This window comes from Vipera berus (assembly GCF_964194415.1).
Source record: "Vipera berus genome assembly, chromosome: 1".
Classification (NCBI taxonomy): Eukaryota; Metazoa; Chordata; class Lepidosauria; order Squamata; family Viperidae; genus Vipera; species Vipera berus.
Genome location: NC_138202.1, coordinates 104,565,699 through 104,581,826, shown reverse-complemented (window position 1 = coordinate 104,581,826; position 16,128 = coordinate 104,565,699). Strand labels below are relative to the sequence as shown.

Sequence of the window (16,128 nt, the reverse complement as noted above, 5' to 3'; positions counted from 1 at the left end):
TAGTTCTTCCACAAACAGAACTTTTGTCAGCTTTGCGAGGGAGATCAAACAGGAAACATGACCAGATAAGCTAATTCTACTCTATTGTAATCATGCAGAACCGGAACAGTATCAGAAACAGAAAATAAGCACCAAAAGCAAAGATAAAATTCCAATATATATTATTCTATATATCATATGATACAGGATAATAGAACTGGCCTCACTGTAATTATCACACTTTGAAAAAGCCTCCAGATGATTTAACCAAACTCATCCAATTCATATGTAAAATCTTCAGTCTATAGCAGTAGCCAATTTCCATGCAGTGTCTAACATGCTCAGATAACTACAACACCTAGCAGATCTTGGTTACTCTCAAAAAATCAAAATAAAGTTGGATCTGATTAGTGTTTAGTAAGAGATCATTAAGAAGCATTGGAACTCTATGATAGATCTTGAACGGAATGGCAACCACATCTGTGTTGCTGCCAAGAAAACAATAAGGACATGTCCATGAAGTCACAGGAGGGATTTTTACTAAAACTATATAATAGTTATATTAGTTATATAAGCTGACTTTGTAATAATGCCGCTTGGGGGGGGAGAAAGCCCTAATAAGCAGGCATATACATAGAAAGAAGGCTATTGCTAAGCACATTGATTTGTGCTTTAAATTGTAAGCCGCCCTGAGTCTTCGGAGAAGGGCGGGATATAAATGGGATTAAAAAAAAATAATGTAAAGTATAATGACTGCCAATGGTGCAATAACTTACATTGCACCATTGGCAGAGGTAAAATTTTATGTGGCTATATTTTAAACACTCTGCATTACAAAAAAAAGCTGCTACAGTATATATAATCATAGAAAGTTTTGTATACACTGAAGGATTCTATATGGAAGCTAATACGGTTTCCATGTGGCAATGGAATTGGAACTGAGGAATTCTAACTCTATCTTTACATTGTAACATTTCAAAGATATCTGCCCCAAAATCTCGTTTAGTTATGTATGTTCTCTCACATTTTGGTTTCATCTATTCCTAATTGTTTGTTTATGAAACTATGAAAAAAATTATAAAATTATTCTAATAATTTACACACACACACATACATAAATACATACACACACACTAATATAAATAATTTTTATACATTTCAATATTTCTGATATCAATTGAACTGAAAGTTTTTAAAGTCTGGGATTATAATACAATTTTTGCCAGCCGGCCCGTGGGCCGGATGCATCATAGCAAAACTGCGCCCACCCCATTGTTGGCAATGGCAAAAAAGTCGCGATACGTTGCAACACGTCACATGACATTGCGAGTTTGACACCCCTGCTCTAAGGGGAGAACATTTCAGATCAAACTCTCTGTCTTACGTTTCTCAGATATAATCAAAGATAAGTTTAAATATATAATATTAAGTCAAGAATTGACTCCAATCAACAGGTCTTTCTGCTACATAAATTTCAGCATAAATAAAGCTCAAGAGACTGTTAAAACATTGTTTTTTCTTGTTTTAAGATCAATGTTAAACAAAAATAAGAAGCTAGTCAAAGCAACAATTTGAAATCAGAAACCATTTTTTTAACAGTAAACCAAGCATATTTTGAATTGACCATTATCTAGAAAACATATAATTAGGCAACACTTAAGATTAGTTTGTATTTTGTCTTAATAATACTTTTAACAAGTCCTTTTCCTTTGTCACTAATATTTATTTCAAGTGTTTCTTCCCTATAGCAACATTACTATTTGTAAGATCTGAAACTTCATAGAAGTCTTTCTGCCATAAGTCTTCAGGCAGGTTTGGGGAAAATTTTTTGTAAAGGCATCAATTATTGAACCAGACTGATGATAAGTTAGAACACTAGTATTTAGTTTCTTAAAGTTCACCTTCAAGCAGATGATTGCACTTAATTCTCGTTTGGGGCTGTTGCAAATCAATTTTGGAAAGGGTCATTGAGCAACCCATTATTTAAGGCTGGAGAGTAGGGAAACCTTTCAAACCTTGAAAGCTTAATATGGTCTTGGGAATTGAGCTCAACTCTTGGTGACCTATCAATGCAGGTTTCTTGAAGTGGTTTGCCATTTCTTTCTTCCAGGCTTTCTAGTCTGATTGACTTTTCAAAAAGGCCCTATCCAGAATTACAGTCTAAGTCTAGGCATGATAAAATGAGTACTACCACTGGCTGGACTTATGTTATGGTAGAGCCCAACATGCAGATTGGCACAATTACAGCAATAGCACTTAATACTTATATACTGCTTCATAGTGCTTTACAGCCTTCTCTAAGCGGTTTACAGAGTCAGCGTATTGCCCCCAACAATCTGTGTCCTCATTTTACCTACCTCAGAAGGATGGATCATTATTACAAGAAAGAAATTATACTTAATCACATTTTCCTTTCTGGTCCTCCATCAGGTTAAAAGAGGCCCACTTTTCTAACAGTTTATAGATATGGTTAACAAACTATAGGTAGGAGAAAATTGAACTTTCAATGTACCTCATAATAAATTGCACATTTATGCCATATACATTTCATAGTGAGGTCCTTCTGTGTTTTGTTTAATGATACATATTGCTTAAAATTCAAAACAAAAATATTTGTTCCTACATTTAATTTCAATAGCCTATATGTTCGTCTTTACCCTTTTCTCAATAGGAGAAATCAGCTCAGATTTCTATTAGCACTTTTCCTGATTTAGATTTAGTGAGGGAGAAGATTATATTATCTGTTTTAAATTTATCTCATACTGAACAATCTTATCTTTAGGCAGAGAGCAGGCCACTCATCTTTCAAATACCTTATATGACTTTATGGAAAGCATAACGTAAAGTACATTTTCTGCTTATTTGTCCTCTATTTATTTTCACATGACTTCAGCCTCCATATTTCTGTTTCACAAACTCTAAATGTAGAAGAACATTTTCACTGAGCTATAGCTGTCTGTAATATGACCTGAGAGGTATTAAAATTTGTACTGCAGATAGTTTGTTGGCAAATTTAGCATTTTTATTCTGCACTTTGAAAATTAGCCTCACTTTAGCTTTAAATACTTTTGGTGAGCAATTATTATAGTATCATTTTCTATTTTCTTACAGAATTACTCTTCAAGTTGTAATATATGTAATTTATAAACAAATAAATGTGATACACCCCTTTAACAAAATTGTATGCTGAGCAGGTGAGTATACAACGATAAAAGAAATAAAGTAAAATATAACAAAATAAATCTTACTAAAGTTTACTTACCACACAATCCCATTGTTTTTTTATCACTGGTTGCATTATGTTCAATTATCATCATCCCAGTATTATGGAACCACTGAACTTTAGTATTTGTTGGGGTTTTAATAAGATACATAAAGCCAGTGTCCTCAATTTTAAAACCATATTTTTTAACAGTAGGCCAAGCATATTTTGAATTGACCACTATCTAGAAAACATGTAAAGAGATATTTAGGCAACACTTAAGATTACAGTTTGTATTTTGTCATCATAATACTTTTAACAAGTCCTGTTCCTTTTCTGTAAACACAAATCTTTTAATCAAATAAATTTTAGTGGAACTTCTAGTGAAAATCTCTACAACTTGCATATTAAATTCCTAAGTCCCAATTAGATAGCAAATCTTGGGAGGAAGCAAATCAAAATTTGGATTAGAGAATTATGACTCAAGTTATGTGGGTATAATTTAATGCCATTAGGACAATGGGTAGCTTTTTCTGCTTAAGCCAGTGAGAAATTAAGTTCTTTAAGAAACATAATGACGATATGATTTGATTGAAGTATAGAAAGGAAATACAAGAGAAATCAAAACATATTCCAACTGGGGAAAAGCAACAAAGCTGGATGTTGTTGTAATTTCCCTTTTCCCCAAAAACTTTAAAATTGCCTACTGAGGCTAATATATTTCTTAACAGCACATTTAAACAACTATTTCTGATGTAGTTTCACAGTAGAAACAAAAATTAACTGGACGTTCCAAAAATTCTGGATGGCTAAAATAAAAAACAAATAAAAGATCCTTGTTTCTCAATAGCACTACAGTTTAGCTAACTTAAGTGTCACGACTAGCTTCAAGGCTGGGTCATTGCTTTTTCATATTGACCGACAGTTGCAATTATGCAGTAATAAACCTTTATCAAATATATTCTGTTTATTCAGCCTTATAAAACTGATTAAAATTACAAGACACATAAAAAAGAGGACGGAAAATATTCCAGCACTAACTGCAAAATATATGTATATACTGAGAATTCCTATGCATGATTGTTGAGGAACACATCAGGAATACAGGAATACATACTAAATACATTTTTAAATAATCACATAAAGGACAGCAGATTTAATATGCCATCACTGCTTAACAGGTTCTTATTCCCTACTTCAGCTGTATGTTCAGAAAATAATTAAGTAATAAAATAAGTTTGGTCTAATGGTTAAGGCGCCAGGCTAGAAAAGGGGGAGACTATGAGTTCAAGTCCTGCCTTAGCCATGAAAGCCAGCTGGGTAACTTTGGGCCAGTCATTCTCTGTCAGCCCAATCCACCTCACAGGATCGTTGTTATGAGGAAAATAGGAGGAGGAAGGTGTGTTGGATATGTTCACTGCCTTGAGTTATTTGTAAAAAATAATAAAGGCAGGATACAAATAAATAAAAATATTAATAATTAGCATTGTTTTTGTTAATTATAAATAAAATTAATTAATAAGCAATAATTATTCTTAATTATTCAAGTCACTGTCTTTATTTGGAAACTTTGGTTTTTAGAATCAAAAACGTGAACTGAACACAGATGTAAAAAGGACTACACAAATTTTAGGAGATTTGGCCACCTCAAATGAAAGGCCCAAAATTACTAGGCCAAGAAAAAAAAAGATTGTTGAAAGAATCCATTTGAATTTAATTTAACTTTTATTTCAAATTATATCGATTCAATTCAATCAGTTAATGTGTTTAATAATTTCCCCTTACAATTGGATTTTAGATCATAAATATCATTAGGAACTCTATGGTGGTCCCAAGTTATGCCACCCAACTTAAATCATAAAATAAAAAAAATCATGACTTAGAATCTTAATACATCATTTTATCACAGGTCAACAACTATGACTAAGTAACATAAGAACTAAAGTTTACCTTTCTACTTAAGCGATCAATGATAATCTGGTTAGATAGATATGTTAAATTCAGCATTGCCAGACTTAGCTTGAAATAGGTTACGGTCCCCTGAATAAATCAACAAAAAAAAGAATTTATTCACAAATAATTATAAAGTGGTTTCCATATCTCATAAAGTTAAGCAGTGTGATAAAAATATTCCTCTCCCATGAAATCCCAATTTCAACTGCAGCCTTTATTCAATTGTCTTGATATTTAAGAGAAAATGTTTAAAAAAGGGTCGCTATCTGAAAATACATGGAAAGGATTATTCAAATATCAGCACCCAAGAAAAGCAAAATTAATGCTCTTCTAGCCTCAAAGCTTCTATTGGATCAGAGGCCTAAGACTATTTATTTGCGCACATTCTATAAATACAAAATAATAAACAAAGTTTATTACCATATTAGTATTTCTGTCGTCAACAACATGAATGCTTATAACTTCGTCTTGCGTTTGGCTGATTATATAAGATGCTTCTTTAAATAAAGCCATATGATGCCCATCAAAGGTGATAAAGCTCAGATCAGAGAAGAAAGTGCATCGACCTATCAAACATAATGTGAACTATTAATTTAAAAAATTACAAAGACAGATGATCACTGGCAAATGAAAATTCACTGTTTTGTTAAATTAGATAAAAATATGTAACAAATAGAGTAAATAATTCTTGAAAAGCTGGCAAGTAATTTCCTAATAAATAGGTCTGTGCTGCAAAAGAATCCAAATATGTGTGCAGCTGATACCCAAGGCTTGAAAAGTAAGAAATTCTGCTATTTCCTATCTTAAAATATTATTTTGTCTCCATACCATATTTTACTTGGGATCAAAGTAAGTTGAATTCAGGGTTGCTTTTCTGAAATAAATGTCCAGCATTTATTTCCATTTCCCACAAAGATACCCATTTCACATTTCATGCTACTTCAGAAATTTCTACAATCTGTATCAAAATGTTAAGGAGCACCGATGGAAGAATTCAATGAAAAATATAACTTGCCTTCTTCTAAAAGAAATGTTCTCAGAACCGGAATTGGAGAATCTCAATCCAATTCATAATATTTGTTGTGTAAAATCTCTACATAATATACATTCTCTTCGATATCCAGTGAATTGTCCAAAAGAGGATTTGCAAGTTTTACCAGTATAAACCACTGTTTACCAGTATAATTTCAAATTTAAGCCCTCTTCATTGAGTTCTGTTTCATTATACATTGCACAGCTTTTGTGCAATATTATTTCTTTTTGTTATGCTACTGTTTTGTATGTAAGGCAGGAATAATTCCTACCATCTGTTCCTTCCATACCTGTTCTGAAGTTCAAGGTTTCACTGGCTTTATGCAGTTTAAAAATAAACATTATATGACTAATAACTCACATGCACATTCCCATTTGGGGCAGCATTTGTCGCCATTAATCTGAACAGCAAATCCGAGAAATCCACAGCTGGTTTGTGTTGCACTGTATGGGCAGTACTGTGATTGGTTAACTTGAATTAATTGTCCATCTAAGCAAATATGTTTTATGCAGTCATTTTCTGTGACAGGCTAAGGCATATTTAGAAAAGATTGGTTACAACTCTGAACAAAACAAAAACAATGAGAAAATATTTTTTCAAGAAATCAAAGTAGTAGAACACAGGAGCCCAAGTATCCAATATCCCTTAAGTGTTCAGGAACTTTTTTTTGGAATTAAGGCTGAATTCTGAAAGAGCAGCCTTGAAAAGTGTTCAGTCTTTAATTCAACATTAATAGTATGCAGATCATAAAAATGACAAGATTACAAAGTGAAGCTAGTTGTTAAAATAAAATAAAAATTAATAGCACATACATAAACATTTTCCCCAAATGATCATACTACGTAGTTTAAAAGCTCAGAATATGTTCTTAAGCTTCTTCATCAATAATATTTAACCCGTGAGCAGAATTATCAAAAAACAAACACATTTGTTTGTTTGTTTAGCTTGGATGCTACCTGGCTTTCAACAGCTCTGGACAGCTACATTTATAGCTAATAATACATGTAAGAGCCTATATTTTAATATACATCATACATCCATGATCTCTGAGTTAAAACACACACAGCCCCCTCCCTTCCTAGGGTTGGAGAAAGATCCAATTACTTATGTTACTCACTATACATGTTGGCTGAGTTGCTATCTCTCCAGGTGGTATGAAAGCTGGTGCTGAAGCACCGGACATGGTAGTAAAATTTGCAGTGTATATTGTGCGAGAATCATATACTGATTTGGTTGATGAATAGGTAGGAACTGCTGTAGCTTTTGTAGCATTTGGATGAATTGTTAGTATTGGCAAAGAGCTTGTTGGTGCTATTGTTGCCTCCTTCACAGATGGGGACTTGGATACCACAGTTTCATTAGTAGAACTAAGTGGAGCAGGGAACGTTGTTGAATGTTTGCTAATTGAAGGTGACAGAGTAAGCTTTGTAGCCAATATTTCTCCATCAGTTTCTAGTATTTTGGAAGGTCTGCTCTTTGTTTCTGAAATATCAGGAAGCGCTGAAAATAAAGACGTGATAGATTCTTTTGTTCCTGCTGTTTTTTCTAACGTTTTTGTGACACTCTTAGTTGTGAGACCACTTAGTCCTATGGGTGCTGAGCTAGAAGAAATAGCAGAAAGTGGCGTTTGCTTAGACAAAGTTAATGTCTTCTCCGTAGCATCCGTCTTCACAAATGTGAAAGCTGTTGATACAGGTGTTACAAATACCCTTTCTTGTGAATCTGTTTGGCTCACAACTGAAGTTTCTGGTGCTTCCAATATAAACAGTGAAGGCGATGTTGATTTTGATACATGAAACAAAGTGGTGGATTCTGCAGATAACCGAGCAGGACTTAATGCTTGCTTTGTGGTGGGTAAATGAGGCCTTAACTTTTCAGTAGAAAAGGACTCTATTATTTGCTGGGTTGTTTCTTTATCACTTACAAGTGGGATTTTGGGTGAAAATAAAGAAGTATGTGAAGCAACTGAAGGGGTAACAAACGAATGTGAGGTGCTTTGGAAGACAGAAGGCACTGCTATTTTGACTGGCTCTGTTGTACTTAAAGTACTTTGGGGATAAATACCAGTTTGCTCAACTGGAAACTGATATGCTATAGAAGTTCCTTTTGTGGTTAAATAAGCTTTAGAGGCCAGCAAAGAATCATGCTTCCCTGGGGTTTGTGTTATCAAATATGGAAGAACAGATTTGTCTTTTACTTGGGTAGAAATGCTTTCTGTTGCAGAAGAATAAACAGAGGAGGTGGCAAACTTGGAAGTTACAGATGACTTTGTTGTCTCAACTGATGGTTTTGCAGTGGTTGGTACTTCAGTTATCTTTTGTGTTGAAGTAAACAAAGATGTTTTGTTCACTAGAGAGATTATAGGAGGAAATGTTGTTACAGAAAGGGTAGCTGGAGAAAACAAGGTTGATATGTCTTTGATTGATGCTACTTCAGTTGGTGACCTGCTGCTAAGTTTAGTATATGGAGATAAAGTAACCCTAGATTCTTTTACTGTCAATTCTGGAGTTGAACTTAAAGCTATTGTGCTTGGTGGTACTGTCCTGTAGGTGGTCTCTGAAGTAACCGGATGAATAGCTGCAGCCACAGGAACCTGAATTTCAGGTGATGAAGGAACAAGGGCAGTGTCTATCTTTGACGTTATAACTGTAGAAAAGGACATTGGAAGGTGAGAAATAGATGGTTTACTTGTGTATAACTTGCTAGTTTTTTCCAATTCTTTTTTACTAAGATATTCTGTTGCTTTTTCCGTATCAGTAGCAGCATGCTGAATAAATGGATATTCAGTTGTTCCAACTGATTCTACCTTTTTAGTGACCAATGGACCTGGGATAACTGTGGCTATGACTTCTGTTATAAATGCAGATTCTGTTTTTGATTTTGTTACACCACCAGAATCTGGAACGCTTGTCCTTGTCGTTTTCAGGAGCAAAGGTATTTTGTGTTCTGTAGATATTTTCTGGGAGATTGGAATTGATGATTCGGATGAAGTTGAGGATTTAGAGGTTACTATTGTAGACAAAGGTGTAGCTCTGTAAGATGAAGCAGTTGCAGGCTTTGTAATGCTTGGCACTATAAATAGTGGCTGCTCCGTTTGTATATATTTTTTGGAAACTATTGTAGTAGAAGATAAATCAGTTTTTCTGGGAAGTTTAGAAGTAAAAATTTGAGGTTTTGAGAATATAGGTGTATACAAAGAAAAATATGAACTTGTTTGATATGTAACATTTAATGTTTCTGGCACTTCCTTCTTAGTAGTAGAAACTAAAACACTTGGATATGTCACGAACATGTGGGGAAGCTGTGTTGGTACTGCAGTTATTGGAATAATAGTACTTTTAAGCTGTTCTTTGATTAAAGCAACAGTTGTCTTTGATGTTTCTGAAGAACCTGGCTCTAGAACTGGTTTTGCAGCTACTAAAGTAGTAAATAAAGGAGCAAATGAAGTTTCAGTAACATTGGTGATTGTTGGAGTTGATTGGGTTACTCCTGACTTACTGCTGCCTGGAGTTGTTTGCCTTGATGTTGGCAAAGGGGAAGATTTTTCCGAAGATGTCAATGTCGATTTGGTAAAAAATTGACTTGTATGCTCCGGTTTTGTTGCTATTATAGATGAAGTTTGGCTTTCTGTAATGTTCTGAAGCTTTCTTTCTATGTCCTCTGTAAGGAAACTCTGAGCACTTATTACTTTTATTTGTGAAACTAATCTAGATGTGTATAATGATTTGTCTTCTGTAGCAATTGATGGAGTCGCAATGGAAGTTGGAGTAGCTGTTAATTTACTCTCTGCTTCAGTAATTGTAGATGTTGAGGGGACTGAAAAGCTTGTCATACTGCTTGTCTGCAAAGTGTCAATAACTACATCAGTTGCTGAAGGAGGAACTACAGATATGGGGCTAAATTCAGTTAGCAGGTGTGAAAATCCAGCCAATGTACTTGTATCAAAAGTTGATTGAACTGAAAGAGCTGATGTATCTAAAGTAATATTTGGCAATGAAAATGTTGAAAGTTTAGCTTTTTCAATGGTTGAACTGAATTGCTGCTTGGATGCAGGTGTTGTTTCTCTAAGTTTTGATGCTGGTGTCACAGAAAAAGCTATTTCTTTACTCAGAACTGCTGCGGAAGATTGAAGAGCCCCAAACACTGTATGTGTCTTTAAAGTGGATGGTAGAATTTGAACTTCAGTTGTTGGTTCAATGCCTAAAACAAGATAAAAACAGATGACATACATGAGACATGTTTAGTGCCATACTACACAGAATTGAATTCAGCAGAATTAAAAGTGTGGTGGAATAGCACAGTTTTAATATACTGTTATTAATTTCTAATATACCTGTTCAGAAAGAAAATTTTAAAAGATTAAATTTTAACATTTCAAAACATGTTTTGACTTCAAAAATATAATTTGATTAATCCATTACTGGGCACATTTATAATTTCTTATCTTTTCAGTGTCTGATTGTCAAAACCTTTTTTTCCTTAGCAGATGTAAATCCAAATGTAGCTGTTCCATATATATCTATTCTAAAATTCTTTACGTGGGGAGAAACGTCAGGGAATCAGCATTCTCACAAAATAAGGACTTAGATTTAAGGTCCTTGGACATGGAAGTGACTTGAAGATGTTACCTTAACCTACTTGAGTATACTTTCTTAAAAGAACAAAGTGTATGTTTTTTTAAGAAAACACCTTGTCTATATTCCTCCAGATGCTGCAATGGAATTCACAGACCTGTTCACTTCAGTTAGTATAATAGGGAAACTGCAACAATCAAGTAGTAATTGTGAGGGATCTTCATTTCATCAAGATGTTGAACCTTTGCACAAGATATTGTTCCAACACTGAAAATTTTTAAGAGATTGGACAACCATTTGTGTGAAATGGTATAAGGTTTCCTGACTGAGCAGGGGGTTGGATTAGAAGACCTCCAAAGTCCCTTCCAACTCTGTTATTCTGTTATATTGGGAAGACGCAACTTTATAACTAAGCTGGATTACTTTCCTAAATTTAAGCCTGAAATAACAGCTTTTAAACACTATCATTTTGAATCAATATTACTTAATACGTACAGTCTTCAAAATAAACACATCTTTGAGTGAGTTCATCCAGCACCATATTCAAGGGACACATAGGAACACATCCTTCCACTCTAAAACAAGATTAATAATAATTAATTTTTTCATACAGCAAAATGTCTCATTGAAACAAGTACTGAATAATGTACCAATAAAGGAGCTCAGGGTTGAAATGATGGGTCCCTGATACTCTCTGAACTTGCTTGCTTTTTGCAGATGTTTCATTACCCAAACATCATCAGTGTTAGTAAGGAGGATGTGCTGTCAGTTTCTATTCTGGTGTCTTGCCTGTCAGAGTTGTTGTGGGTGGTCTTTGGTCAGGCTGTTTACTGTTGGCTCTTTGGCAGTTTCTTGATTGGGGTATTGTTTACCTGATTGTTGGTCTGAAGTTAACCTTGGAGTTAATCTATGCTGATCTGGGTGCTGATTGCTGGTGGAGAGGTACTTGGGTCTCTTGGTTCCCTTTTGGGCTGGTTGCATAATCTATAGATGTTGTTAATGTCCATGTGTCTATTGATGGCTAATTTGTCAGAGTGACAGGCTTCTAGAAATTCCCTGGCATTTTTGGACTTGGCCTAGTCTAGGACTGTCACATTTTCCCAACTGAAACTAAATCTGTCTATATGTTGTGAAATTAAAGAATTTTCATCATGTCTTCTGACTGCTAGTTGGTGTTTATGAATGCCTTCTGCCAGTCTTCTGCCTGTTTGTCCTACATAGTTGAAGCAAATTTTTAGCAGGTCATTTTAAATCCACATGAAGGAAGACCATTACAAGCAAATTATTCATACAGGCTCTTACCAGAGCATAATTCTCCCTAGGATCAGAAAAAAGCTAAAGAGGTTACCAAATGGATGAGGCGGAACTTAAGACTTTTAGAATGATTTATTGACTCTTAGAAAATTCCAAAAGTCTACTCCAGCAGGTTCCCTGTGTATGCATCTCCATGCCAAATTCTCTAAAGCTCATTCCAGTGCTCTGCCCTTGGCATACTTAAACAACAGCTTCTGCAAAGTTCCCATTCCACAGAGGTTCTGCCTTTCTTTTGTTTGTTGTAATGAACTTACAACAGTTCATTGTAGTACCAGTATATTATGCCTATCTTAATCAAAGTTGCCACAGGACTGAAACAAGTGACTTATGACCTTTTTCCACACTTTCAACCACGGTAGCATCTCTAAGGTCACATGATCAAAATCAGATGCTTGGCAACTGACTCACATTTATCACGGTTGCAGTGTCCTGAGATCATGTGATCAGTCTTTGCAACCTACTGACAAGCAAAGTCAGTGGGGAAGCCAGATTCACTTAACAACAGTGATATTATGTTAACAACTGCAGCGATTCACTTAAGAACTGTGGCATGAAAAGTCATCGAATGGGGCAAAATTCACTTAACAAATGTTTCACATAGCAACAGAAATTTTGGGCTTAATTGTGGTCATAAGTCAAGGACTACCTGTAGCCTGGTCTAAGATCATACTAAAGACAGAGGAGAATATTACGGTATCTATGAAAGTTTTAAGAGCTACACAGCCTTAACAATAAGATAGTCCTCAAGTATGTAGAAATGTTACATTTTTCACAGAGCCTTTATTTTGCTCTAAACTGATGGGCAATGTATCATTTCCCTTTTAGAGAGAGTGCTATTATTTAAATTATAAAAATACTTACTTTGGAACAGTCTGACAATGTTTTGACAAAGGATCTCTGCATGTCTTGAAACAAGGACTTGAACAAGCATCATAGCGCCATTCACAGGTTGAACGGGATAAAAATTTAAATTTGCTATCTACAAATAAAAATTTATCTGTTATGAATTTCTGAAATCAATCAGATTTGAGAGAAGACAAATGTTGGAAATATATGGCAGGAACCTATTTGTAGTCCCCAAACGCCACCTCCACCCCCAAAATGGAAAGAAATGTAGGTGGCAATTCACACAGTTTTTCTGTGACAGGTTCAAATAACCCTAAACTTCCATGTATGTCCTTATATTGCATTTTACTCAGGAGTTACATCTCTGGGTGAGCCAATATGGAGTTCCTTTATGTTTGTCTCAGTTGGAAGGAATGTTTTCGTATTAGAAATGCAGCAACAATATCTATTTATAGTTTATAGCAATCCCAACTGAATTTCAAGTACCTGTGAAAGAATCCTATTTCTCAACATGTGTAAATCAAGAAGATGAAAAGGGTTAAGAACTAGAATGGATCAGACCCAACCATTCTGCATACACTATATATAGCTAACCAGCTTCCTGTGAGAAAGTATTTACATATAGGAATGCAATAGCACTTTTTTGCTCATGCCCCACAGGAAACATTATTTGGTCATAACTATATTGCAGACAGTATGTAGTGATAATAACTAACCAGTATTGACAGTATTATAGTCCATTAATCTATGTAATGCCTCTTTGAGTATGTTCCATCACTACCTCTTGCAAAAGTGATTCCCACACTTTAATAACACAAATATAAAGAATTTCTTCTGATGTGCTATATCTACATCACTATCGAAATAATAAAGCAACAAAATTGGAGTATAGACAGCAGTTCAATAAATGCGAAAAAGGATCTTCTCCAAAACTCTCATCCAGGTGCTTTTTGTTTTTTTGTTTTTCATTTAGAATAGTTATCAAGTTGCAATAAACAGCCCAAACAATTTCAACAGAATATTCTTAATACAACAGTTGAAGATGATAAATTTTCATCCAGAACATCTGAGGAAACCTGATACAGGAGCTTACCACAGTGAATTTTTATTTTTTTATTACTTGTGCACAAAATAAATACCGGTAGATGGGGAGAGAAATATCTATACTAACAAATTCAGTTATATATGTTACAAACTGGAGGTAGTAATTTAAATAGTTATAGCAAACTCATTATCTTATTACTGCTATCAGTTATACTAAAAATATTCTGATAAATATATCATGACTACATGTGAACTACATGTACAAGATACACATATATGTATTAAAATATACACATTCATCATGGTTATTTTTATTGATCCGTTGTTTTTTTTTATGAAAACCGAATCTTCCCATGATTTTCAAAAAATGTTGATCTCTATCAAAGGTTCTTTGGTAGTTTTTTGATAAGTTTCAGAACACACGAACAAATTTGTGGAGACCTTTATTTGAGAAGGAAGTTTGAACAATCTATTATCCTACTCACAATATTTATGTTCCGGAACAGCAGTTCTCACTTGGAAAGGTTCTGATCTAATATGCAATTTATGATAATCAGCAGGAAATTTAATCTGTCTTTCCCTCTGCACTCTACAACTGGTGTAACATTTCCATTAACAAATGCAGCTATATTTTTAGATCATGTAATTAGCCTGCATCAGAAGGCTGCACCAGCCTTCCGAAATAACACTGGAGAAAGATTCAAGCACAAGGTTTCTTTGCTTATAAAACTCTGAAACCCAAATCCACAGATGTGGAGATTAATGAAATGCCTTATGATTATATGATACGACCTTACTTGCTGAGGTAAATTGTTTTAGTTTTCCACTGACATGGATAGGATTCTTTTCCATGACTAGAAAGCAAAAGCTTCTCCCTTTAAAAAAACAGACACCATTTTCTACATATGAATACTAGAGAAGGGGACCATTAAACTTTGCAATTCCTCCTTTCCCTCTTAAAATAAAAGAAGCATGACAATTGTGCATGGTCCAAATAATGTCCCAAATTTATAAAAATTCTTATCTTTAATTTTTTTTTGTTCCATTCAGTTATGTCCAATTCTCAGACTGCCGGGACAAGTCCCTGCAGTTTTCTTGCCAAAGTTTTTCAGAAATGGTTTGCCAGTGCTTCCTTCCTAGGGCTGAGAGAAAGTGTCCCAAAAGTAAGGGTCTCAGTAGCGCTACTACTAACTTTTTAATTCAATAGTTTTTGATAACAAGGAAAGCATATAGTTCATTCTATTATAAAAGTCACTCTATCTGTGACCATACAACTCACCTAAATAAAACCTCATTTTTTGTTTCATTTTTATGTTTGATTAAAAAGCACATATTGGAAGCTTTTGAAGAAAGTATTAAGAGCATGTTCTCTGGGAATTTGGGAAGATACTGTGTTTCTCCAAAAATAAGACCTGGGTTGTTGTTGTTTTTGCTGCCAAAAGAAGCACTTATTTTTGGGGAGTGTCTTTTCTACTCACCTTGCAGCGGAAAAACAGTCAGCCCCAGCCAGCCAGCCCACTTCTGTGGCCGAAGGAAATGCCTCTGCAGCTGAGAATGGAGCTCTGGTCTGCATTTTGCTGTCAGAGGCCTTTCCGGAAGGCCTCTGCAGCTGAGAACCGAGCTATAGATTCAATCTGTAGCTCAGTTCTCGGCTGCAGAGGCCTTCCAGAAAGACCATGGCGAAATGCAGGCCAGAGGCACTACAGAAGAAGTGGGCTGGCAAAGAGAGGCAGGTGTTAATTCATGGGAGGCCTGGCTGCAATGGTAAGTGGGTGCGGGGCATGTGGGGCAGCTCCACCCCCCACCCTCATCCTATCTTGATTTTTAGGCACGTGCCTCGCCCCAAAACTAGGGCTTATTTTAGGTAGGGCTTATATTAGGCCCACCTCCAAAAATCAAACGGGTTTATTTTCAGGGTAGGTCTTACTTTCAGGAAAACACAATATAACTTCAATAGCTTTAGAAATATTGTGGGTAAATTGCCTCTTTCGAATTTTGGTAGAAATCATTTTAATCAGTTGAAGAACTCTGAAATTCATGAGACTGTAGCATTTAATATGAATATGTCTTCTTTCAAAGTATGCTTGGCTAAAGGGTAGATAACTTGTCTTAAACATTTTTAAAAGTGTTCATTGCCTCCTCTTCTCTGAATGATTACTAATCTCTCTCTAATTTTTGCAGAT

General features: G+C 34.9%; 1 protein-coding gene across 1 annotated transcript in view; it reads right to left on the bottom strand.

Annotated features, from left to right (window-relative positions):
• OTOG (otogelin) overlaps positions 1-16,128 on the bottom strand; it is a gene marked incomplete at its 5' end in the record, with an annotated part of 105,734 nt that overhangs the window by 19,009 nt on the left and 70,597 nt on the right. Inside the window, 7 exons of the mRNA XM_081330296.1 lie at positions 3,242-3,425; positions 5,132-5,221; positions 5,555-5,700; positions 6,528-6,696; positions 7,285-10,367; positions 11,237-11,316; positions 12,917-13,030. Coding sequence (XP_081186422.1) covers positions 3,242-3,425; positions 5,132-5,221; positions 5,555-5,700; positions 6,528-6,696; positions 7,285-10,367; positions 11,237-11,316; positions 12,917-13,030 — 3,866 coding nt within the window. The remainder of the gene's footprint in view (positions 1-3,241; positions 3,426-5,131; positions 5,222-5,554; positions 5,701-6,527; positions 6,697-7,284; positions 10,368-11,236; positions 11,317-12,916; positions 13,031-16,128) is intronic.